The 26,041-nt window shown below is 42.6% G+C and overlaps 1 protein-coding gene and 2 long non-coding RNA genes across 5 annotated transcripts; 2 read left to right on the top strand and 1 right to left on the bottom strand.

The window, feature by feature from the left end:
- Positions 1-3,844: 3,844 nt before the first annotated feature.
- LOC143323598 (uncharacterized) lies at positions 3,845-6,387 on the top strand. Its single transcript, XR_013077405.1, has 2 exons — positions 3,845-4,606; positions 4,773-6,387. It is a non-coding gene; the product is annotated as an uncharacterized LOC143323598 (long non-coding RNA).
- A 6,982-nt stretch (positions 6,388-13,369) lies between these two features.
- LOC143322970 (uncharacterized) lies at positions 13,370-16,817 on the bottom strand. Of its 3 annotated transcripts, none has more exons than XR_013077372.1 (4): positions 16,629-16,817; positions 16,058-16,224; positions 14,125-14,216; positions 13,370-14,047 (listed from the first exon to the last, which is right to left on the bottom strand). It is a non-coding gene; the product is annotated as an uncharacterized LOC143322970 (long non-coding RNA). The 3 variants fall into 3 exon arrangements; XR_013077371.1 differs by having other exon boundaries at positions 16,058-16,230; positions 16,629-16,788; XR_013077373.1 differs by lacking the exon at positions 16,058-16,224 and having other exon boundaries at positions 13,909-14,047; positions 16,629-16,767.
- Positions 16,818-16,948: 131 nt separating this feature from the next.
- Positions 16,949-25,800, top strand: lhx1a (LIM homeobox 1a). The gene is made up of 5 exons (XM_076734272.1): positions 16,949-17,891; positions 19,734-19,957; positions 20,735-21,018; positions 23,035-23,200; positions 24,211-25,800. Exons 1-5 carry the CDS (start codon positions 17,722-17,724, stop codon positions 24,588-24,590), a joined length of 1,224 nt encoding a protein of 407 aa, XP_076590387.1. The 5' UTR covers positions 16,949-17,721; the 3' UTR covers positions 24,591-25,800.
- Positions 25,801-26,041: the final 241 nt, after the last annotated feature.

Genomic DNA, 26,041 nt, shown 5'->3' with positions numbered 1-26,041 from the left:
CTTTATTCCCTTCTGCCCAATCTTTTTATTCAACTTTCAATGGATTCCATCTTTTCTTTACACCACTATAATCATCCCAAAAAAGCTTGCAACTTGTGAACTTGAGGAACACTAAATCCCCACCCCCACCCCACTTCCTCCATACACACACACACACATTTGCACACACGCACACAAACACTGGCAGGGATCTTAGGCATTCACAGGCTGATGATTCCGATAATCTGAGTTCAAATACAATTCCTGGATCACAGGATTTAAATGACATTATATAGAAATTTGATTTCACATCTCAAGCAACTGAACCTCCCCCGATCCCATCTCTTTCTAATTACGCTACTTTCCCCTGAATCTGCACCAGAGTCTTTCTTCTGCTTCCCTTTTTGTTCATTCTGCTTGAATACAGGCAGGGATATTCTTTAGCAGCACAATGCATGTATTACAATACAAAGTAACCTAGGAGCTGCTGTATATTACCAATGATGGCTCCCCCATGAATTGGCTGTGTGTTTGATTCATGGTGGGTCGCAGTGTTACAGAAAGCAGGCGGTGAGCCTATCCAGTCATCTACCTGTAACTGACACAGTGAATATTTACAGCAGAAGACCCAGTTCAACTGAATTCATTTAAATCACCTTTAGAAAGCGTTTGAACCATAAAGGTCATATCAGCAATATGAGTTCCTCTGATTTCTTAGTGATACAGATGTTCATGACTACTGAGATCATCTGTCACTGTTGGTGGTACGTTTACACCAACCATGTCTGCATATACTATCAACATCTACTCTACATCAAAGTTGACAGAATGCTGCTCTGTATGTCTGTTTGTACAGTTTATCTGCCTCTATGACATGAAAACACTGAGAAGTGAGATGAGATGAGACTGCTCATTGAACCAGTGCATGAGGTTAATATTGAATCAGTTTCACTGCAGATAAACAAGGATGTGGATTCTATGATATCGGCCAAAGGTTTCTGAAGGAACTGTTTTAAACAATTATTGTGATTTGTACCATATCTGTCAGTTATCCCATTTCACAGAAGAGATGTGCGTGACACAGTTCCACTATTGTTTGACTGTTGACTGTTGCCTCTTGTGGTACAAAATGGTATCACAAGGATGGGCTTGAGATAGCTGGTTAGCATGCTAACTTCAGTATATATCTTTGCACTGAGACTGTTTAATTTTTTGAACATTTTAGACAAAAATTCTGTCCATATCTTATATATTGCACCATTAACAAAGTGTGAGTGCCTTGACATAAGAAGTGAAGAGGCTCAATCATGCTTTAGTATACTGGAGGAAAACAAAAGAAATATGTTGTCAGGGAAGGTTTCACTGATTAGTTTCAACATTTTGTGACTGTGTTGATTGACAATTTTCCTCATAATCTCAGTGGAATTACGCTTCCCTCAAAAACGATTTGCTGTTGAAAATTAGTGGTAGTAAAAGACCTATATAAATGTCATTTTTAAGAAACAAGGTTGGTCTACTTTGTAGTTCCGTATCTCTGATAAAACAATTGTGCTTGATAACATTACAAAATCTTAATTTTCTTTATTACCCCTTTATTTCTGTCTCTAGCCACATGTACACAAGTTTGTTTCTGTCTATTAATTGTAATTTGTTTAAATGTCATTATCATTAAATGAATTTGCATCCCAAATAGAGACGCCCGGTCACCAAATCCAGGCAGTATCCACCCTGGTTTGACCCAGCAGGGTTGGAAGGCGGGTCAGTTATTTCATGATGTAGGAAATTGATGTAGCCAGAAAAGGGAGCTGGGACGCTGACTGTGATAGGTGTTTCAAGGATAAAGCTGTAAGATTCTGTTTTTGTTTTATATGTCATGTCTATGTCTCCTAAAAAGACCCAAACCAACAATGTCTTCGTTTATCTCTTAATACTTTTTGACTTTCCTGACTGTGGCACTCCCCAAGCAAATTGGGTGCTTCTGAAAATTTAAATCTTTAAATAGAGCTCACAAATATATGATTTCATATATTTTTTTAAAGGCTCGGTAATTTCCTAAAACAACTGGGCACTGTCCAGCAAATGTTACTGAAACAGCATGAAATAGTGCATTTGGTCATGTTCATCTCCAGATTATTTGGTGCTCGAGGGAGTATTTGGGGCAGCAGCGTGGGATGTGTGGGATTGAGACACTGATGTTTTTTTTGTTGGGGCTGTGTAACATAGAGGAATAAGATATATCAGGCTATGGATACACATACAATGTTTGTTAATTGGATATAGTCACTGTTGGTTTTAATTTGAGATTTGTATATGGGATTTGTTGACGACGGAAAAATGTTGAGAGACACCATATGTACTGCACCAATTTTCACTGGAATCATCTTATTCTTTTCCAAACTTTATTCAGTTTGAGAAAATCATATTAATCCAGCAGATATGCATCCTAATATGACTTACTGTATTTATATTTTTCCAACAATACTGACTGTAGGTCTATAGGTAGGTCTATAGGTATACTGTAGGACTATAGGTATTTTTGGTAAGTCACCTGCCCTAGACTGCCACCTAAAAAAGTCTAATTATTCTGGGTTGCAGTGGAAGGTTTTACTATCCAGTGACACTGACAATTGGCAACGTATTTGGTATGTAAATGGACAGATTTAAATGTATGTAAATGTGAATGTGAATATCATCCTTAAACCATCAGTATTGGGCTTGGATCCCCACTCATGCCCCAACCCCCAGTTCCTATTCATCAGTGGCTATCAACCAGTCCAGTGTTTGTCATAAGAGGAGCACGGGACTGTGTAGTGTGTGTGACCAGGCAGAGATGGGCCCAGATAAAAGGATTCTGCCAAGTCCTGATTAGGTCTGCTTCGATGTTTGTCTTCCAGTATCAGGGATTACATGATTTATTAGAGTGTGTTGGGGCTGTGTGTTGCAGGGTGCTAACTCTCCTACCTACGCTCCATAGGGGAGCGCATTCCAGCAAACCCCAAGCAAATGAAGCCACTGTTCTCTTTCTGGTGTTCCCCTGTAGCTTGTTTAACTCTCGCCTCACCAGCTGAAGCACCTCGGGGTGACTCCTATAATTTTCTCTATTAATGAGCTCCATGATTGCAAATGAGAAACAAAGAAAGAGCAGATCAATGAAGTGCCAAGAGTGAGATGAATTTGTTTAATATAGGCCAATTTTTTGTGCAAGGTTGAGAGCGTTGCATGCTTTTTAAAACAGACTATTTTATCATTTTTGCCAACCACTTGCTGGGTGGAGGGAAATAATAACCTGGTTGTGTTGATACTATCAAGGAAAAGATTTCTCACAGATAAATGAATGCGGCCATATTTGACATCCTTACATAAAACACTGCAGTAAAGAGATGCCAGAGGCATGTTTTGAAAGGGTGTTTTTGAGATCAGAGTTCAGTCTGTTGAGATGACTAATGTTTGCAAAAAATATATAAGTGAAAAAAACCCTTACCCAAATCTTACAGAGAATGGACAGAAACAAAGAGAATCAGTAAATGAAAGATAAATGAGTAAACAGAGTCACTGGTGACAGGGTTTTTCACCATCAAAAATGGATTTAATGTTGAGATAAATAAACTCATATATGAAACAAATGCTGGCTTTCTAGTGCATGTCAGTTAGTCAGTTTAGTGTTGTCCACCTTCATGCAAAAATATATGTAACTTATTTGGATACATATTTATGACATAATCGTAGAGGCAGTTTCTCACCCTTAGGTCCCATATTGGATCAGTTGAAAAATCTTCCAGTCTAATAAAATATTTACTGTTATGTTATTTATATACAAGATTGCCATTACTACAGAGTCTTTCCCATGCACAAAAGAATTGAATTGTCAAGGAATCATTTAATATTTATCCATTTGTGTATATTTTTGTCATATTAGTGGTTGAATTAAACTTGAGAAGTGATACCAGAAAGGAACAGCCACTGGCAGCTGAACCACTTCATATACCTGCCAGCAGTTCTGTGGCAGTGGAAATCCACAGAGCCGTATTTTGAATTCTTGTGGGGACCCATAAGTTTCAAGGACACCAAGGAATTTTGAAGAAAAGTATATAAAATGGTGCACAGGACATTCACAGTATTTCCTTTTGATGGATCCATAAAGTCATGGTGTCATGGGTTTTAATATTTTAGTCAGCATTAACATTGTATTCAGTATTGTTGGAAAAATATAAATACAGTAAGATGCTGCCAGACAGGGTGGAATGAGATGATTCTAACAACCTTAAGGGCAAACAACAAGGGGGAATCTGTATGTTAATGAGTTTAACACCATATTTGGTGTTATTATGAGCTTTTACCCAGCATTAACATGTCAAAAAAGTCAAAGGTTTGTTGAAATATTCCCTGCAAGTATGACTTGAATGGGTGTTCAATGACCAGAATCTGTCTGTGTTTACTACATAGAGATAAAAGTAAACCTACATGGTCACATCTGAGGTCCAATAGCTTGCAGTTCTCTTACTTGTCCTCCTCCCCCTCCTCCTCCTGCTCCTCCTCCTCCCTCAGGCTCAGCTGGACGTCCTAAACGGGGGGTCAAGGTGGATGCTGTTCTCTGAAACCGTTGCTGACCATCAGTCTGCCAACCCAGGTAATTTACAGCCCACCCTCCTCCACCCTGCCACGTCCAAACCTCCAACAAACAACCCCCCGAACCATCACCGACACTCTTCCTCTGTGCACACACTCTCTCTTTCTCTCTGTCCTCTCTCTATTTATCTCTATCTCTCTCTCTTTCTCTCTGGCTGGGTGTGAAGATGCCAGCAGCACGCTCCAGTGGAGACAAATCAGACCTTACCGGCCGTGTCATCGTAAAACATCCCCCAGGAAGGTTGCGACCTCCTCACCTTTTCAACTCATCTGCAGGCATAGCAAGTCAGTAGAGGAGGAGGGTTCTCCATGCAGCAGCATAACTATCTTAGTCACATTATCACAAGAGAAAATTCAGGCAATTATATGAATGGAGAGAGAGTTCAGTAAGTATCAGCGTGGATGGAAATGTAACGAAATACCCTCCAATAAATGCACTGAAAATCAGTGTAGAGGAAATGCCAGTAAATACAAGGCAACTGTTAGCAGTCACCTTGCTCCTGTGTACAGCATTTATGTCCTGCTTGAAGGATCACAGTGCTTCACATACAGAGACCATATAGGACTACCTAAGATCCCACAGCCCCATAAGCCTTACAGTTTATTTATGTATATGTTTCAGATAACCTTGTCTCATAAAAATCACATTCATATATGACCAGTTGCATTAGCACATAATACGTTGATCATGCGTTAAACCTTCAGTGTGGGACTTTTCCATAGAAATTAACATTTGTTACATTCAAGCTTTTGCCGAATAAGTTCACATAATGCTGATTAAGCCTATCCCCACCTGGTAGATCTCTCTGTAATTTGCAGTATACCAGAGTTTTTGAATCTGGAGTCTGTGGTAGCTCTCTCTGACGCACTGGTAGTAATGCATCATTTCAACCAGCAGTGATTGGTTTGCCAGAGCTTAAGGAGGAAGCAACCACAGCGACATAGTATGGTTTTGGAGGGAGGTACATACTGGACCTATTTGAGCTGGGTGCAGTGAATGTATGCAGTTTCCTGGAGTCTTCTGGCATAATAGCTGGAGATGCTGCAAAACAATTTCTTCTTCATCAAGGAATAGTTCCACTTGTAACTCCCCTTAAAACCACAAACAAACAAGAAACAATGTTTGTTTAATCTTTGCTTCGTTTTCCTCCTGGCTCCAGTCTTCATGTTAAGACAGGCTAGCCACATCTTGACTCCAGCTATGTATCTATTTTTGTCATCCTGATTTCGAAAAGAACACAAAGAAACATATTTCCCAAAATGTTGAACTATTATATCTTAAATGTTTTTACAAGCAGCAGCCTCTGGGGCTGAAAAATGAAGCCTGTGTGGAAGTGCCAAAGACTGCAGTTCCCTGAATGGCCACTCGAGGCTGGCTCCAAAAGTGAGTTATGCATAATTATAGGCATGGTTGCTTTGAGTGACAGCTAGCCACTAGGTTTCAGCAACTAGGCGTCATTCAGTTCACCTCAGCTCCATCCATGCTTCACCTCTTTGCCCATTTTGGACTAGCTGGAAGTTTGGCAGAGTCAGGCACAGCTCTTCAAAATGGCTCTGCAAATCTATGGATGATGTCACAGAGAGACATGCATCCATGTCATACACAGTCTATGTTTAAGCAACTAAAAATCCTTTGTCAGACTCGGTTAAGATTAGGGAACATTGAAAGCTGATTTCAAACCCAAAATGTGATGTGTTGACTTCATTATTTAGCTAGTATTTAACGGTAAGTCCTCCGACCTAAATGACCAAATGGACTAATTTGTCATTGCCTTCCAAAATGAAGAATTTTCTGATCTTGCACCCCAATCAGCAAGCTAACATCCTTTGTCAGTGCCTTCCATATTCCTGTGATGTGGATAAGATTAGTGTAAAGTCAATGAAATGATAAAAATTGGCTCATTGTCAAGAACAGAAGGATCAAGAGTATCACCATCTGCATCCATTCCCACTTCCCCTGGCCTCTTCAATGCCATTCTCTACCTGGCCACCAGATGCCGTCAGACTTTTCCACCTGTCCCAGTCACCTGACTCTCCCAATCACCAGCACACCTGTTTCCATTTTCCCTCATCAGCCCTGTCGGCACATATACAAGCCCTTGTCCCCACTCAGTTGCCAGATTCTCCTTGTAAAATAGACCCTGCAGATGAAGAATTTTCTGTGGATCAAATTAATAAGCTGACTTGTGCTGTTCAGTGCCCACTGTACTACAGCAAAAATACTTCCAGTATTGAGGAAAAGGATGCAGCCTTGACACTGACACACCACCTCTTCTAAGCCTTCATTGGTGGAGTTGCTACCATTATTTTCAGTGTTCTTTGACTTCACTCCTCCCTCCTCTGTATCTGGCCAATCTCCACCTTGTCGCTTGGTGCCATTGCTTTCCAGCCCTTGATACCGGCACCCTGTCATCTGAACCCTGTTACCTGGATCCAGACTTTGAACCTGCGAACTGAACCCTTCACCCTGAAATCTGGAACCTGTGCATGCCTGCCTGCATTCCTGCCTATAAACTCATGTACCTTCAATTAATCAATAAATTCCTGAACTCTTCCTGTCTGGTCTGTCTGCATCTGGGTCAATCCCCTACTGCCTGGTACTCAGCCGTGTGACAAAGAGGTCTTTGCACAAGACACATCAAGAAAACACCTTATGAAAGAGAGAGTTGCCTGTGGTCTTTGTTTTGTAATTTGCCACCATTTTTGATGCCAATAGGATTTTTTTTCTCTTTCTTTTGTTGCATCTCTGGGGCTAACAATTCTGATATTTCAGTTCACTTTTCAACAATTGCTTTTCAAGCTCCCCTTTAACTGCTCACTTTGTTTGTCCACAGCATCACTCTTCACTCCTGCAAAGATAACCTTACCTCGCCTCGAATGCATATACTCACACTCACACACATACACACATACATTCAACCTCATCCAGCGTTAGACTCCCTGTTGCTCTAACCTGATGGAGCCATCAGCCAGAAGCCAGACAGAGAGCAGTTGTTCTCATGGTCTCATCCCCGCTGCAGAGCCTTGACACAGGGAGAGACAAACAATTTGGCCTCCCTCCCACAGTCACAGAGCCAGCAGGGGAGGCAACTAGGGGTTGGTGTGTGTGTGTGTGTGTGTGTGTGTGTGTGTGTGTGTGTGTGTGTGTGTGTGTGGAGTAAGAGAGGGAGACAGAGAGAGAGAGATCACTTGGTGTAGGTGTCTTTCATTCAGTGAAGAAAAGAAGAAAAGTCATATTTCTGAGAGTGAGTGTGTGTTCCAATATGGAAAATGTCAGATACAGGGATAGGGGATCTATTTGCAGCCAAATAGTTTGTTCCATGAATGTTAAGGGGGTTTGCTTTCAACAAGTGGGATATATTTTCACTGTACTCTTTGCATATAGACAGCCTCTCTTTTGTCCTTCCCAGGAATAGACATTGTGCACATGCAGGTTGTTTGGCCAGCTTTGAATATTACCGCAGACATGGTAAGACTGCAAGGCTTTTGACACGGGGGCTAGGACAAAGAGAAATAGGGTCGTGTGGTGAAATGGTTAATGTGAATCTTAATAGAGGCGGCAATGTCATTATCTCCAAATCCGCTGAGCCCTCTCGACCGGGGGTCGCTGCATAGACGGCCACTTTACATCCTGAGCGTGTCAGGCCGAGAGACCGGGGGCATGACTGCCAATCCCATCCGGAGGATTTGTGTCCTCCTCCACCAAATTCAGTAAGCACATGCAGACTCATAAAGGTGTTGAGAATTGAGGAATTTGTCTGGGAGACATGGCCAAAGTCAATGAGCTAGTTTTGCCTTTCAGCCGCAGGAAGAGGAAAGGGGGTCGAGGCCTTGCAAGGCACCTGAATCCTCCTCCTCCGTCCACTGAAAGAGGCCTGAAAGGGGGGCTGTCTGCCTTTAAATGAGATGAACACTGTCAGATTTACACACTGCCATGGTTTCAACCAACCCCTGATAATCCTTTCCCAGAAATAAATTGTCCCATTAAAATGAAATCTTGCCCATATAGGTTTAATAAATTGAAAACGCTTGTTTGAATCCTCTGTAATTTGGACAGAATCCCAAGCATGTAGCAAAGGCTCCAGCAAAATAAGATTATTTGCTGTGTATTATAATGTATGCAGCAGTTTTTATACGACCAAACAGTGTCAGTGAACCCCCCGATGAAATGTGTTCTTATTTATATGCAGTTATTCAGGTATGCAGTAAATTCCAATTACTTCTTAAGATTTCTATTTAGCATGAGGGGGAAATATGACAGGGAAGCACTGTGTTTTGAGCGGCATTGTAAATCTTGTTAACTCTTAGCAGCATATTGCAAGAAATCTGCATTCGTGTCAGGGAGTGAGCAGTGCATAAGATTTTAGCAACTAGCTAATAGTTCTGTATGGAAATATCTAAGAGGGGTCTGAAGTAGATTCAGCTAATGTGAAGATTTCAAGGCTGATTCCGAGAGATTTGTTTGTGTGATGCTGCTTACATTTTGTAATGCTATTCGAAATCTTTAAATTTGACTATTGGCATGAATAAATATGACATAAATGTGCTCTTGTTGGACAAAAAAGCCATCACAGGACAAACAGATGTGTGGAGCTAACTGAGGTGTGTATCTTTGACTGCATGCTTGCATTCTACTGTGTCGTGAGGCAGGTCCACTTACTAGTTTCTGTTCTGAGCTTCAGTTGATGACAACATGAGATTGATTCAGTTGTCGTCACTGGTTGAATGCCCCTGAAAAATAAATAATTACATTTATTCAGTATTTGTAATGATAGGTTATCGTTGTTCTGTACATTTGTATACTGTACAGTTCATCTTAAAACTGTTATTGGGTTGAATTTTCTTTATGGATTGAATTGTCTTTTCTTTCTTTCTTTCTTTTTTTTTTGGGGGGGGGGGGGGTTCTTGTGTTACTGTTTAGCACATGACATGCCATTTTTTGTGGCACTAATTTGTAGAAGGATGCATAGTAAAATAAAGAAACAATGGGGAGGGGTGACAGGTTTGGGGTCTCTGCTTAGGGCCAGATCAAGACTGGGAGCAGATGTGGATTTTTAGCAGAATGCTTCTTGTCATCATTCAGCACATCACATTTCTAATACCACTAATTTGACCTTACAGTCTGAGCTCTAATAATATAAAGGAACTTTTGAGTAAGGGTGACAGGGTGCCTGGGTGATTTGGGGCTGGGCTTTTGCTCCCATAAATACTGGGACTGGCTCTGGATTATTAACAAAAGGCCAATACTGACAAACACATGCATCGCTCTAAATGAGATGTGTGTCTTTGACTGTGTGCGTATGTGTTCAACTGTGTTATGAGCTACAGTGTGAGTGGAGGCCGGTGTTCAGTCCCCCGTGTTGGGCCCCCAGGGCCCCTAAATCCCCACTGCTCTTCCTTGCAGCCTCCCTCTGATGTGCAGCATGCCGAGGCGAGCAGCGCTTTGCCTATGCATTAGCAATCCATTTCCCCCGGCTGACACCTCTCCAACATAAAACCGTAAGGCAGAGGTAAAATATCTCTCTCCTGGCGAAAATAAAGCTTTGTCTGCCTGCTGATCTATTGGATATAAAAATAAAGCCGCGGCTTTGATGCGGGCTTTACCTTATGCGCGCCTTTGCTTTTTTGCGCACACAAAAGCTCCAATGAAGATAGATAGCGGGGGACTGGCCGCGGTGTGTCCAGCACAGCAGCATCACTCACTCCACTTCTTCTTCCTCCTCCTCCTCCCTTTCCCAACAGCCTTTTTTACTCCGATGTTGTTGAGGACTGCGCTGTTTGTTATTGATCAGTGAATGTCGATAATTATGCACGGATTTCCAGACTAATCGGCTTTGCAAACGTTGCGGCGTTCACATTAAAGAATAATCAGTTTCTTCTTGATTCTTGTTTGGTTTATTTTCCATGCAGCGTGAGAACATTTCCAGGTATATGTGGACATCTGTGATTCCTCACTGTATACTGTTTTTGGCTCCTGGTTTTGTGTGGTACCCTCGTTGCACAGGCCTACAGCTGCGTGTGGATGATGTGTCTGCAAGAGTTTTCATCGTCATGACATCTAGAGATTATTCAGTTCGAGCTCCCCTCCCATATATGCGTAAAATATAGTAAAGTAGTGGCTACAACAAAGATGCCTTTATAAAAGGCTGAATTGTAGCTTCAATTCTTTGATTTTCTTTCAAAGACCGTAAAAAAAGCATTTGTAGGCCTGTGTTTCCAATCATAGACTTTGAATATAATCATCCACTTAGGAGCATAAATCATTAGAGGCCACGTGCAACCCTGCAACTCTTGAGTGGTTGGTTCACGATTTCTTTTTTAAAATATAATTTAGCTATATTAAATAACATTTTAAGAGTCACACGTGCCGTTTTACTGTATTTGTTGCATCTGGTTTTCTTTTTTATTATTGTAATTCAGGATTTATGTATACCTGCTACTTTGACCTTTAATACCGTGTTCTTCTGGGGTAACCCCTACCCAATTAGGTTTTCCACAGGGCTTCTTTGGTGCTGTATAAAGGCGTTTTAGAAAGCACTAAATGTTTCAAGTAATTAAGTTACTTAAAATTGTTGCTGTTGAAAAAGGTTTTTTTTTTTTCGGATTTATCACTTAAATTTGAAAATTGGAGGTTGCCTGTTCCTCATCACTCATCGTTAATAAAGGAAGAAAAAAAACAGCAGCTGTATGGTTAATCAGCCTTCATGGGCCGCTCTGCTGTATATTTTAATGCAGGTATCAGCAGCGGCCAGCCTCCCTCTCTCCATGCTTGCGGGCTTTTTTATTTCAGAGCGCAGAAATCCGCTGCGGTGGCTGCAGCAGCAGCAGAGGTAGCAGCAGCTATCTGCCGCTCTGCAGCCATACAGCCCGTCCCCAGAGCGGCAGATAATATCTCAAAGGGAGTGGTTATCGCCACACATTATATTATAATCATTAGTGATCCTAGCCCTTTCACCCCGACTACAGAACAGGCGCGGAGTACCATTAATCTGAACTAGGGGGGCGGCTTCAGACGCTGCTTCCCAGCGACTTCATGTATGTTCATTTCCCGGAGACTCTGTTTAGAGCATTTTCATATGACAAAAGACTTTTTAAAGTTTGTATTCACACTAAAGGTGGAGGTCTGTGCTGAAGAATCCCTCCTGGCTCAGTCAGTCAGTGGCCTCACCTGGTACAGTATGATATCAGGTGTGATGCCGTTTTTGTGATTTGCTCAGTTGATTTAAAAGGGTATCTAATCTCCTATCCCATTGTCTGTATTAGAATATTATTTTTGATGGTTTCCAGTGGTAGATGGCTTTCTAGCATCGAAACAATACAATTTTGGAGAAAACACGAAATATTTTGACTGCTTTTTTGAAAATTGTCTATAAAGTATCTAGAGTACTACATAGATATATGTTGAAAAATAAGAAAAAATAGTGGCGATAGGCTCAATCATTTCCATCAGCGAGAGAGAGAGAGAGAGAGAGAGAGAGAGAGAGAGAGAGAGAGAGAGAGAGAGAGTGAGTGAGTGACTTAAGCATTCGTCCAGTTTTATTTTTATTCATAAATAGGTATCATTGGAAGAAAGCTGACTGGGAATGTACGGCGACCGTTCTGACCTTCTAGAGCTTTACTCTGACATAATGCTGCTAATAAATTGGAATTAAGGATATCCTAATAGTAATAACAACAGTATCGTTTCCTAAGCCCTCCTTTTGCCCGGACTGAATTCGCCCCCTAGAGGAGTGAGCGGGACTCGAGCGGTGGTTGCGGTGCTGTGGTGGTGGTGGTGGTGGTGGTGGTGGTGCACTTGTTTTGGGTGACATCGGAGTCTTCTCATGCAGGCTTGCTGCTCTGCACCCTAAAGCCCGCAGTTCACTGAATCATATGATCTCCTTGAGAAAACACACGGACAGTGAAGGCATTAGTGGTTGTAGCTGTGGATGCTTGTGGAGGTCGTATCATAGCATCCTGTGAATATCGGCTAGTGTGTGTGTGTGTGTGTGTGTGTGTGTGTGTGTGTGTGTGTGTGTGTGTGTGTGTGTGTGTGTGTGTGGAGTGGGGGTTGACTGACAGAGAAGGGACAGCTGTAGGGAGATGATCTATAAATCCCATTGGATTTCTCTCAGCACAGGCCGGGACCGGGGTTGGAAAGTCTGGAAAATGTTTGCGTAGAGTTGCTGTTGGCTCAATAATCCACGTTGAGTTCACATCGGCATATGTTTGGCTGCTGATGGTCAGGAGGAGGCGGAGGGAGGACACAGCTCAGTCAGTCGATTGTGGGACTCTGCGTGCTTTGCGTTAGCTGCCACAGCCTCCTCAGTCATGTGGGTTGTGCGACAATCTCCCCAAATATGTCATGTATGAGGCCTTTTCTGCTGCGTGAGCAGCGCGCGGCGGGATGGATGGACGGAGGCATGGATGGATGGAAGGAGGAGGGGCTGGGATTTCGGTTCTGGGAGTCCGTGATAATGCTTTGATTGACCGACTGGGCAGGGCAGGGGCAGGAAAACGCAACCCACCCTCCCCCACCTCCAACATCTCCTCCTTTACAAACTCACTCAATTTATGAATATGACTTGTGCGCGTTTTCCATGCGGTTTGTGGAACCAGTGATACATCTTCACGGACAGCGCAGTTTACGCATTGTTAAAACAGCGCTGTGAGTCCACGCATTGCGTAAAAATACTACATTTTCATCTTATATTGTAACTTTTAAATAGGTCTAACAGATACATTCTGATGCCAGTTTTCTTTTCTTTTCTTTCTTCTTTTTTTTCCAAATAAAAACGTTTTTCCTCTCGGAAGAAAAAATGCAATTATATCCGTTTTTCGTTTCAATTCCATGCAAATTGCATTTAACACTTTTTTCGAAAGCGAATTGCAATAAGTGCAACGAAATAACATGAAATAATTTTGTACTATTTCTCATGAGCTTTTAACGTCGTTCCTTTCAAACTATGCGCATTTTGACACAATTTTTTTTTCCCCATTTCCACCTGGTGACGTTTTCCAAGTAGGAATAGAGATGAAAAATTATACAAATGATATTAACTGAGCCAGTTTCACAAAAATGGGGCTGTTTATTCCTGAAATAAACGCATTAAGCAGTCAGAATGATCAATGCGTCGTAATATGAATTATGAATGTCAGCGCCTGTTTGCAATATTCCTTTGTAAAAAGAGAAAAAAAAAAAATCCTGCAGAGAGACTGCAAACAGCAGGGCTGAGCAGCGGACCCGTACCCCACCCTCCACGTCCACCCGTCCACCCCCTCCTCCTCCTCCTCCTCCTGCCCGGTACACTCAGTTGATCAAAGCTCCAGTCGGGGGTGATATTTCTCTCTGTATTACCGGAGTCACGGTTTGTCCCCCCGGCAGCCTACCCAGCCTCACCGGCCCCGCTGTAATGTCACAAAGGCCGGCGTTCCAACTTCACAGTCCGGCAATCCCGGGGAACTACACGTAGAGGAAGAAATAGCTTTTAGTATCTCTTTCTGATATTTTAAACACATTTTCACTACCCATCTAATCACCTGCTCGAGTCATCTTTATTCCAAAGTCTTCTCCTCCGTTTAGCCGAGCCCCTCATACATTGTTGTGGTGACATTGTGTCTCTTAACTGAGCCTGGAGGAGAGAGGGAAGACAAATAAACGTGTCATGATTAGAATTAATGATTGCATGCATCTTCACAGCCTCATTCATTATCTCAGATTAATTATCTCGCAGTGTACTAGTTCACTTGTCTGCACTTCATAAACCCCAAATCTCCTGGGCTGTTTTATAACACTATGGCCCTGGTGGAAGAATATCCTTTCCTATCTTGTCTTAACTGTGGCAGCATGGCCTGTAGTGTCAAAATTCAGACTTTGGAGGTAGTAAAAGAAATGCTTAAAATATGAAATATGAATAAAGTAAAAGTCCCTTCAGCGGGTACCAGTACAAGATCAATTTCAGATGAATTTGGGTATTTAGATATGCATTTTCAGTTGGTGTCACTTTGATTTCCATTTTGTTAACAGGCCTGCTGAAAGGCCTCCTGCCATCAAATCCGCCTCCGATCATTCTGAGATGAAAGTAGGACAAAAAGAATAAGTTTTGTTTTCTTTAACTTGAGCACAGACGCTGTCCCACAAATTCCAATTTACAACTTCTGCTTGCATCGGAATGAAAATATGCGTAAGAATGAAATCTATCGCGAGTAAGGGATTACATTGGTAAGGTTAAAACCATTTTTGCATTTAATAGTGTCTTTGCCTGGAGGGGAGTTGAGATATTTTTAAGCCTATAGCCTATATTTTGATTTCCTTCTATTCGTGGATTAATCTGCTTCTGTGAGCTGTCTTTTTTTCCCTCTCTGGTTTATTCTAAATCAGTCAGAGATTATCCCCACTGACAGACTATCACGGTATCTTCTACACATAGAAATAACAACAACTTTTGCTGTTTACATGCTGCATTTACAAGTTTGTGTGGTGGGCGGGAGTGTAGCCTGCAGACTGCAGGATTTCTGAGGTTATATCCAGGTTCTGCAGATTTTAGTACAGAAAAAAAAAAAAGAAAGAAAAAAGAAACGAGAGTTTCGCAGTCCAACAGAAACGCGACATTTCCATTGCTGACTGCCTTTTTATGCACAACTATGGACCGCCCAGTTGTCATGGAGCTCAATGACCCCTCTCTGCCTGTCTCTCTGATGGAAACGTAACCAGATGCTCAGCAGAATGCGCTCAGACGCACCGTCCACACACAAAAACAGAAAAGTAGGGAAAGGAAGGAAAAGAGAAGAAGAAGAAGACTGGAGTAGCTGTGGAGGACGCCGGGCTGAAGAGACGGTAAAAGCGAAAACAAACAAAAAAGAGATGGAGTCTGTGTGTTTTGAAGCCTTATCTCTCTTTTTCTTCAAGCCAGTAACACATGTCCTGTTGAAGGGGCGCTCCCCAGACGCCGGGAGGCAGCTGGACGGGGACGGGCGGGCGTTTTGCATGAGAAGCATCCCATATGCAAGAGGATGCTGGCGGGCTATTGGAAGAGAATAAATGGGTGTCCCTGGGTCAATTTTTCTGCTTAAAGTGCGCAGCTATTGAGCTTGATTACATTTTAAGACGAGCAAATAAACTCACCATTCTGACTGTTTTTGCAACAAAGACAAATACATTTTCGTGCAGTAACTGCATTGACTGAACTACTGCCAGGCCACAATACAAAAGTTTGCGTAAACAAACAAACGTTTCAAAGATTAATTACTCCAAACTACTTTCCTGGCGAATACAAATCTTCGAATATGTTCAACTTTCCCCTCCATATTAAACAATTTATTTTCATTTAGCGAAACGAAAAAAAAAAAAACCTTAGTAGTGTTAAAGTCTTTAGGCCTGTAAATCACCGACACAAAACCCTTGACTAATCTCTTTGATGGGAAATGATTTATAATCCCGCAGACTGTTAGGCTCATGGTGTTATTTACGTACTTAAGGTGAACTTGAAGTGGATTGGACCTCCCTAATGAATCGTCCGTGGTGTCTGGGCCGCGAGCTCCTGACGGGCTGAGCTGCACGAGCTGTCAACTTTAGAGCCTTTCTGTCTTTCACTTGGACGCTTCCTCTCCATCACACCAAAAGAGAAGAGTGTGCTGCTGCTAATGCTCGAGGAGACACAGATAAAAGTAAATGATCACATGGCATTCTGTGATGTTGCACGGCAGAGGAAAAGAGGACAGCGGTAACACCATATCTCGAGAAGCCAGTCATCATCTAAATACGGCAGAGAAGTTCTGCAGCTTTCTGCTGCGTAATCAAACATTTAGCTCTATGGATGATGCGTTCAAGTGCAAAGCAGGCAGCTGACATTTGATATTTCTACATAGGCCTACAGCTGGTTTGCTGATGATAAAAGCCCTCAGTTATACTACAATAACAAAACAAACATGCCCAACTTGTGCGTAATTTTCTGGCGCAAAGTAACTTTACATGAATAAACAGGGAGCACGCCATGCAATATGCGCCTCCAGCTTCTTTATCCTGAAGACGCCACTGTATCTACCTGCTCAGATTCCTCCTTCATGCCCCCCTCATGCCCAGAAGACAATTTGTTCAGCAGTTGAGAAGTGGAGTCTCTCCCTCCGCGCTGCTCGCCCTCCGCCGCGGCTGCTTTCTCCAAACACATTCACTAACATATGACAGTTTGCAGGGAAATTCTTGACAATTGGTGTCTTGAGTGTGTGGCATAAATAGCAGGCAGAGCCCTCGCTGGGTTATGATGGGGCGGCTTGATGGTTGCTGGCATGGCGCAGAGCTGATTGGTCCGGCCGCGGCCTGACGTCAGGAGGCTGGGAATAAGGCTGGGCTGGAGCTTTAGGAGCAAGACAGTGTACTGGAGACACAGCGCATCCCAGCATACACACGGTACTGGAGACTGAGGGCATCCCAGCATACACACTGAGTACTACCGGAGCCGCCAGCGCATCCCAGCATCCCCCGCCACCACAAGCTAAACGTCCAGGATCGTCGGACTGAGCGAGAGGGAAAAACATTTCTTTTTTCCCCATCTTTTGGGTGTGTGATTTTGTTTCTCGCCGGGTTTTGAAGAGTGGATACGCTGCCATGTCAAAGTACATTGAATTATTTATAGGCGTGCGTGTCTTATTGTGTGACAGCTCTGCCCTTAAAGCATTTTATTAGACGTCTTTTCCAGCACTGACTGGCACACGACGCTCTTCTCAGCCGATGCGTCACTTCTAAGAGCGCCGGGACAACCAAACTGGCTCCGGTCTTCTCGCCTGAGCCGATCCGCAGCTTCCTGTGTTGAAACCTACATTTTTTTTCTTAAATTGCGTGTCTCTCCCCGGATCCAATAACGGACTGATTTATTTATTTTACTCATTGTGGCTTTTTCACCTGAGAGAGAGGACGCGGTCGCCATCCCTTCCTGTCTGTTTTTTGGACGCTGAGCCTTTTTACGCATGCAGGGAGAAATCTGTGGTGACACTTGATCGACTGACTTCTCCGCGCACATTGACCCGGGAGCTCCAGGCGAATCAGGGAGGGAGAAAGCAGATACTCGGTCAATGCTCGGCCTGTGCTGTTGATTTTGTTTGTGTGTGCTTCATTTGCGGGGTTGTTGCCCAGCCAAAGCCATGGTCCACTGCGCCGGCTGCGAGAGGCCTATTCTGGACCGTTTTCTGCTCAACGTGCTGGACAGAGCCTGGCACGTCAAGTGCGTGCAGTGCTGCGAGTGCAAATGTAATTTGACAGAGAAATGTTTTTCTCGAGAGGGCAGACTGTACTGCAAAAATGATTTCTTTAGGTAAGCTCGGGGAAGGTGTTTGTATATTAATGTTTTTTATAGTTATTATTGTTTTTGAATGTGTGCGGTTTTATGTCAGGAGCTGGACTGTACAGACAGCAGGTACACAGGCTCATGTGCCTTTAGGAAATTGTGTAGCTGAAAGAAGTTTAAAGAAAAGCATACAATAAGAGCAAAGATGGCAGATGGCATGTCATAGAAAAACACATGGAAAACACTCATATTTTAAGCCAAATAATTTGAATGCTTATTCAAAAAAAAGTGCACTCAAATTGTTTTTAATCCTTTGCAGATTTAGTGCAGATCAAACTTTGCTATTTTCTATTTCATTTACAACTTCAAAATTAGTTCTGTGCTGTTCACTATCAATCACTAGAAAAATGTCAAGTATCTCAAAAACCCTGCTTTTTCAGACTAATACTTAAAACCAAATAAATGATTAATTTTTTTTTTTTTAACTTAAGTTAGCACATATGTTGTATTTACAGTAAACGTTAAATAAATAAATGAATAAACCGACCTGTCCGTGCCTGCAGGCGTGAATGAGGACTTGGGGGCGATAAGCTTTGATTAGGAGCGAGTAATTAAAAGCTTGTTAATTTGGATTCTTATGCAAAACAGCAACAAAAGAGGTGCAGCAACATTAAACGCGTGTGCACTCGCTCTCAGCGGGAAGAGGAGGCGGTTTGTTAGGAAATCGAGGAAATCACACTTGGGGTGTATATTTCCAGCGTGCAGGCAGCCGGGGGAGCGCACAGGATCAAACCCCGGCCAGAGGAGCCGCGGCCCGGTGTGTTTACTCTGTCCGACTGAGAAGGACGTGATAAGTGGATTTGAATAGTAAACTAGCCGAAAAGATAAAGTCCGCAGACAATGCAATCACAGACGTGCTGTCAACAAGTAGTGCACACCACTCAATACACATTGTTTAATGGTAAAGTCATTGGCAGGGCTATGATTTATTATTCCAAGCAGCCTGCTGTGTACGAGCATTCATCTAAATATTTACTGGATCTCTCCGTGTAAAATGTATTATATAGTCTTAGTTTGGAAATGTAGAGCTAAAATAAAATAATAAAAAAAATCATTCCATAACAACTAGTGACTTCAGCTGTATAGTGGCTTTTGGAGGAAGGAAATCACGTCATGATTTCAGACAACGATTTGGAAAAAATAAGATGGAGCTGATGCAAACATCTCTAAATTTCCGTTTACAGTTAAATTTTTCCTCCCAAAATTTTCTTTTGTATAAATTTCAGCTGCACATTAAATAACATAATACTTCCTCCTCCTCCTCCTCCTCTTCTTCTTCTTCTTCTTCTTCTTCTTATTATTATTATTATTATTACATCTAACATAACAGTGTGGGCTGAGCATAAAGGCTTATCGTTGGAAATAGCACAAGGTCCAAAAAGCTCCTGGAATGCGTCTTTTAAAGTGTAAGTCCACCATGAAGCTCTTATCTTTTCTCCATATTTTGAGTGTCTGGAGTTTATCCATATTTTTATTTTTTGTAATTAAATGTTCTTTTTATGAATGGTTTGTCATTCGACGTTGGTCCCCAAATTGCGCGTTGAAGTGCCCACTAAGGATTTTAAAATGAGTGCGACTTCAAGCCTGGAACCTGCTATAAATTCTTTATTTTTTCTTATATAAAAATGTAACTTCAAGCCTTACTGAGTGAACCGCGTTTCAAAAGCTGCTAATCGATGTCTAGATTTAGTAAAATAAGGCTTCGTCCCAAACGTGGCTGGACGTTGTTATTATTAGTTAAAGCTCAGGAATGCTTTCTGTGAAATGTGTCTGATAATAACAATCATCCCGCTCCTTTCCCTCCTGCAGGCGTTTCGGCACCAAGTGTGGCGGTTGTTCGCAGGGCATCTCTCCTAACGACCTGGTCCGGAGAGCCAGGAGCAAAGTGTTTCACCTCAACTGCTTCACCTGCATGATGTGCAATAAGCAGCTCTCCACCGGCGAGGAGCTCTACATCATAGACGAGAACAAATTCGTTTGCAAAGACGATTACCTAAACAACGCCAGTGTAAAAGACACGAACCTCCTCTCAGGTACGGAGGGAGCCCCGCGAGTGCGTGTGTGCGTGTGTGCGTGTGAGTGTGTGAGTGCAAGGCGGGATAAATTGTGATGGATGTGATGTGTTCAGCCCCGCAGTGGCTTCATCATTTCCATGACCAGGACTTAGACGGCATTCAGAGAATGGAATTCAACAAAAAAAAACACAGTCTATTGTCTATTGATCATTCTGTCCCCAAATGTGGAATAGCTTCAGTTTTAGCCTTTTCTTTTCTCTTATAGCGGTTAAAATTATGATCTGCATTCAGGCCTGTAATGTAACTAGGTGACTATTTGTTCCATAATCTGTCATCTAAGGTTTTTATTGTGTTTGTTACTTAATATTCAAGCAACTCTGTAGATAGAAAAGAAAAAAAAACAAAACAAAAAAACAAAACAAAACACATCAGCTGCCGCTTATTGGTCCAATGCATGTTCCCGTCTTTATGGATTTATATGAATCTTAATGGTGTATCGCGTAAAACACCACCAGATTGATTGTTTTCAAGTGGAAAAACTCAGAAAATGTCGTTTATTGATGATGGTGATAGTTTGCATCACCGACTTCAGGTCATAGTTCAGCCACCTTGAACTGACCGCTGCATCACTGCTGACACGTGGCACAGTGATAAATATAATTAATTTTCTATTCTGATTTAGAACGGGATTGATTTTGTCCTATTCTGTTGTAGTTTAGCGCTGCAATAATTCAGTGCAATGTTTTTTTGGAGAATGGTTGTGGTTATTCTAATGTTCACATGTCATTTCTCTAGTAACGGCATGCAGCGACCCCAGTTTATCGCCGGATTCTCAAGACCCGCTGCAAGATGACGTTGTCCTGAAGGACACGGAGATAGCCACCCTGTCCGACAAAGAAACGGTTAATAACGAGAACGACGACCAGAACCTCGGAGGGAAGCGGCGCGGCCCGCGGACCACCATCAAGGCCAAGCAACTGGAGACCCTGAAGGCGGCGTTCGCTGCAACCCCCAAACCCACCAGACACATCAGGGAGCAGCTGGCCCAGGAGACCGGCCTCAACATGAGGGTCATCCAGGTAAAGGGACATCTACCTAAAATCCAAGATGGGCTTGGGTCTGCCTCTCAGAGATCCCGCGGGAGTTCCAGGCCGTTCAAGTGGATTATCCGTTTTATTTCACCCCGAATTCATTCATAAACCACCAAATAAAGAGATACAGGCTTATAACAGCCCATCCTATTTAATATAAAATGGGGGTGTTTCTAAAACTGGTGTCCGTTTGCCCCCCCCCCCCAAAAAAAAAAAAAAAAAAAAAAAAATCACTGGGCTGTTGTAATTATCGGTTCCACCAGCCCCTGTAATTTATATATGGTTCAATAGGAAGTCATCTAAACGTGGATCTTGTGTTTCTGTCTGAGATGGGCTGAAATATTATGAAATGAATATTCAGGGAACACCCACAGGTTGAGGAGGTGAGCTCGCGCCTTTTCTGTTTTATAGGGTGTTACGAACCCATTAAAAGGTGTGATGTAACAGCTTATATTTTATGTTAAAACGTCCCTGCCAGGCAGCCAGACTGCCATGACCGCGCAGGCCTCATCCCATCAGAGAGGCTCCACCTCCCCCAGCATCAACTTTCCCCTCACCTCCCCCTCTCACATCCTTCACCCCTCTTGAAAGGAGGCCTCGTCCCTTCAAACTGCGTGGTCACATTGAATTCATTAAGCCACAGATTGGCCGACGGACGAGGTTGATTTGGAAACGGGTAATTTATATGGGTATTTTTGATTCTTGGCGCTCGCACGGGGCAAAGTCGCCAACTGGCGCTGGGCTGCTGGGAGCGCTGGGAGTCCTGGCAAAGCGCTGCCATCACGTTTTGCGACCACATTTAGCCATGCTGTGAGCATTTCCAGCCAAGTGGAAAGACAGAAATCTGTTTCAAGGGTCTTCAGATTGTCTCTTCAGAACTCTGAATTACAGCAGGGCCGCATTAAGTAAAACAAAGAGCGACACAGACAACTGGCAGCACATTATTATTATTATTATCATTATTAATGATATAATATTTTATCATTAATATCGATGATGAGGGACTATTTAATTTTCTTTGGTGATTCGTACATTTTTTCGAAAGTGATTGTTTTATGTGGCGCACCAAACTATTGCTAGAGATGCCCGTAAATTATAGAGTTGTGAGCCAAAATATTATTGCGCATCAGGAATCATAACAGACGCTGCCAGAAAAGGTAGGCGCTTTTCTGCATTTTAAGTTTACGAACAGGTTTCCATAAATGTGATCTTTTCTTTCTCGAGGAAAGTTTCTCAGTGTGGATAAAGGCTGCGGGGCAGATCAAAGGTAAAAAGGTTTAGCACAGCAGATTAATGGCGATAAAGTGAAAGTGGTAGAGTAGAGGTATCTAATATGTATGAGCACGAGGGAAAAGGGAAGAGCGTAATTAAAGGAAGCTGGCCTATAGATTAGGAAATGATAACCTCCAAGAGCCCCGTAATATATTGGTAACAACCCTCCTATTAACTATTAATTGGAGATTTTAAGCCCCCGCTGCTGCAGCCTTCAGTCGGAGTAAATGGAGGGTTAAAAGATCATTAGGGAGGTTAGATGTGACTCTCGCTCCTGTAACGATAATTGGGCGCCGTCCTCTCCACCGCACAGCCTCACGGCTTTAACGCACCGGCTCATCACGTCCGCCGCAAAACATCCACAGAGCTCAGTTATTTACTCTAATAAGAAACCCGTGCGGTGCAGGCGCCAAGGTAAATATGACACCTCATTACACCTTCTTTTGTATGGGGGAGAATTTGCACAGAGGTTTATTTGCATATTCCAAAAAAAAAAAAAAAAATCCACAATGCGCCATTTTTGGTTTGTTTACGTATTTATTCACACATTTCTGCCGCCTTAAATTCTCAGCACAGCAGCCCTCAGGCCCCCTCTCAATCACCTCTGCTCTCTTCTCATCTCCCACACATAATATTGACATGCAATCAAAATGGCGTCAGCAGCTTGCTGCATGTTTGCTGAGCGATACGAAGTGACCTGTATACGTGTGGTATGTGTGTGCGTGTGTCCAGGTCTGGTTCCAGAACCGACGTTCCAAAGAGAGGCGCATGAAGCAGCTGAGCGCACTGGGCGCCCGGAGGCACGCGTTTTTCCGGAGCCCGAGGCGGATGAGGACGCTGGTGGACCGGCTGGAGCCCGGGGAGCTGATCCCCAACGGGCCCTTCTCTTACTATGGAGGTATGCTTACAATTTAGGTCACTGTAACAACATTTTTTTAAGCGTATTTTTTGTAACGTTGTCCTAAGTCTTTTCATCCTTTTTTTATGGCATGTGTAATGGACGCTTCTGGCTTGATTCTAGCTTTCTACACCTTTTTCTTCTCCTCGAGTCGCTGCTATGTGTTTCACACATTTCACTTCACATATTCAAAATTCTAACTTGCATGTTTCCTTATTTCTTCTATTAATCTGTCATTTATTTCTGTTTCCTGCTGACATGAAACAATGCTTAGGCGTTAAAAAACAATTAAAGCAGTTTTATTTCGGTCTATGTTGACTTTGTAAAGGCGCTGCCACTTCCAGGAAATAGAAACCATGTCAGGCCTGGTTTCCTGAGCTCTTTTCCTAAATGCACAGAATTAGTATCATCTATATAAACAAATACAATGCAATGATTTTCTGCGCTTGCTTGACATTATGGCAAGATTGGATATTCAGCATTAAGGCTCTTACTTAAAAAATAAATAAATAAATAAATCAACTGTGATATATTGTTCAGTTTGGGTCACCTTGTCCTGGCATTTGGAAATCATTGAGATGAGTTGCAGTGAAATTAGTTTACATCGCTGTGATTTGATACTGCACTCTTCTTTGGAATGCTTTGAAATATCTGATAATTTTCAGAGAATTTCATTTGTGCTTGGGCCTTTGTCCGTTCTGCTGAAGCAAAAAGTCTAATAATATTCTGCTGAATTGAAAAAAAAAATCGGTCTCAGTAGGTAGAATCGCTGATGAAATGGCCCCCATTTTAATTAATTTTGTGGCCACGTTGTTCTCCCCACCCAATTGCAGTTTTGATTTAAGTGTAACGTGCTCTGTGACTAATGTTGTACGGCGAGGGTCTCTCTCCCTCTCTTATACAAATCAAGCTATGTATATTCAATGAATTCCTCAATGTCTCCAGGATTATTTCTGCACACCATTGTTCTCAGCTAACGTTGATTTTTTTTTCTTCTTTTGAATCTGCAGATTATCAAAGCGAGTACTATGGCCCTGGAGGGAACTATGACTTCTTCCCCCAGGGGCCTCCGTCTTCACAGGCCCAGACCCCGGTTGATCTCCCTTTCGTGCCCTCCTCAGGCCCCACGGGCACCCCCCTTGGAGGTATGGACCACCCCCTGCCGGGCCACCACCCCTCCAGCGACGTGCAGCGCTTCTCAGATATCATGTCCCACCACCCGGGGGAATCTCCCAGCCCGGAGCCTGGCATTCCGGGGCCCCTGCACAGCATCTCCTCCGAGGTGTTCGGCCCTAGTCCGCCCTTTACCTCACTGTCGCTGAACGGCAGCGGATACAACAACCACCTGTCCCACCCGCCCTCGGAAATGAACGAGGGCACTGTGTGGTAGCTTTATGAGAGAGCGGACTTTACTGGCAAGAGATTCGGTACCAGAGGGTGGTGAGGTTTGGTGGTGTTGGGGTCTGGGGTCGAGAACAGGGACATGGATATCGACAGGGTTAGGGCAACGCCATTGAATCACAGTTTTTTTTTGTTTGTTTGTTTGTTTGTTTTTTGGAGTTTTCATATTTATTTATTTATTTATTTTCCCATTTGATTTGACGATCTTTTTGGTGGGGAAAAGCATATTTTGCATAAAAAATTATGCTCAAAAACATTGTCCAGTATGGTGTTTAGGTGTTTCAAATGCTTCTTTCGCCCCCCACCGCCCCACCCCGCATCCAAAACTGGACTTCAAAAAAAAAAAAAAAAATAGCTGGGCAAGACTGCTGAACTGCCCTCCATTCACCCCCCTTTCTTTGGGCCCCTGGGGCACCCTGTCACTCCTCCTGACTCCTGTCAGTGGTCGGGCATCATGACCAAACCCTCAAACACTCACCAGTGGGGTAAAAAACAACCCTTTCGAAATCTCCTATAGTATGTCCCGAACACAAAAACGTCATTAGCTACTGTCAAAGACTTCAATAGCTTTACAGAGAGAGAATAAAGGGGCCGATGGTTGGTTGTGTGCTGACCTGGCACTGTAGGATGGCTGAGCGGCATTCAGACTATGTTCGAGGCACTAGACTTGTCCCTTGTATTTATTCAGAAGCTCCTCAGACCTCTTTGCCTCTCAAGGCTCTGCCATATTGACACTTAACCTTTTTGACACTATTTTTCGAAGGCCAGAGGAAATGACAATTTTTCCTCCGTCTGGACTATTTGTTTCTCTTTTTTTCTTGGTTTCAGAATTTCCACCAAATCTGATGAAGGCCGCCTTCAAAAGGCAAACAGTAAAAACCCTCTACAGATTGCAAACCCTTTATTTAAAATGGAAGTGAACTTGAAATGTTGAAATGAAGTCTACCTTCTAAAAATCTTCTACTGGGGTTCTAAATGGGACTTAGAACAGTCAACTGTTTACGTAATCTATTTAATTCAGGAGTCCAGAAGTCTCGAAAACCATGTTTTAGAACCTCTCGATCCATATAAAAATGTTCCAAGCAACCAACCAAACTTTTGTATTGATTTCATTTATATTGTATGAAGATAAAAACAAATTTGCTGGGGTTGTGGTTCACTGTGCTAGTTTGTACAAGATGTTGTTTACAAAAAAGGTTAAAAAAAAAACAAAAAACAAAAAAACCTAAGTTAAGTAGACATTTACCAAATTAAAAAAAAAAAAAAAAATAGCACAAATACTGTTAAAGTGCTTTGCACCATCATCTGCAGAACGTGTTGAGACAAAATGTAAGTGTTAAAAGGAGTAATTGACTTCTTAATTTTTTAGTCTGCTGACGATACATTCATAAAATTGTTAATATAACATACTTAGACAGGTTTTATTTTTGTGTCTTTGAA

The sequence above is a fragment of the Chaetodon auriga genome, chromosome 7, assembly GCF_051107435.1.
Source record: "Chaetodon auriga isolate fChaAug3 chromosome 7, fChaAug3.hap1, whole genome shotgun sequence".
NCBI classification, from domain to species: domain Eukaryota; kingdom Metazoa; phylum Chordata; class Actinopteri; order Chaetodontiformes; family Chaetodontidae; genus Chaetodon; species Chaetodon auriga.
This window is presented reverse-complemented; position numbering and strand designations above follow the sequence as displayed.

Bases quoted from the DNA above. Each gene is read 5' to 3' on its own strand.
- lhx1a (XM_076734272.1), top strand. From the start codon at position 17,722: ATGGTCCACTGCGCCGGCTGCGAGAGGCCTATTCTGGACCGTTTTCTG. The intron at 19,958-20,734 runs GTACGGAGGGAG...TCATTTCTCTAG, and splicing joins AGACACGAACCTCCTCTCAG to TAACGGCATGCAGCGACCCC. The intron at 23,201-24,210 runs GTATGCTTACAA...TTGAATCTGCAG, and splicing joins GCCCTTCTCTTACTATGGAG to ATTATCAAAGCGAGTACTAT.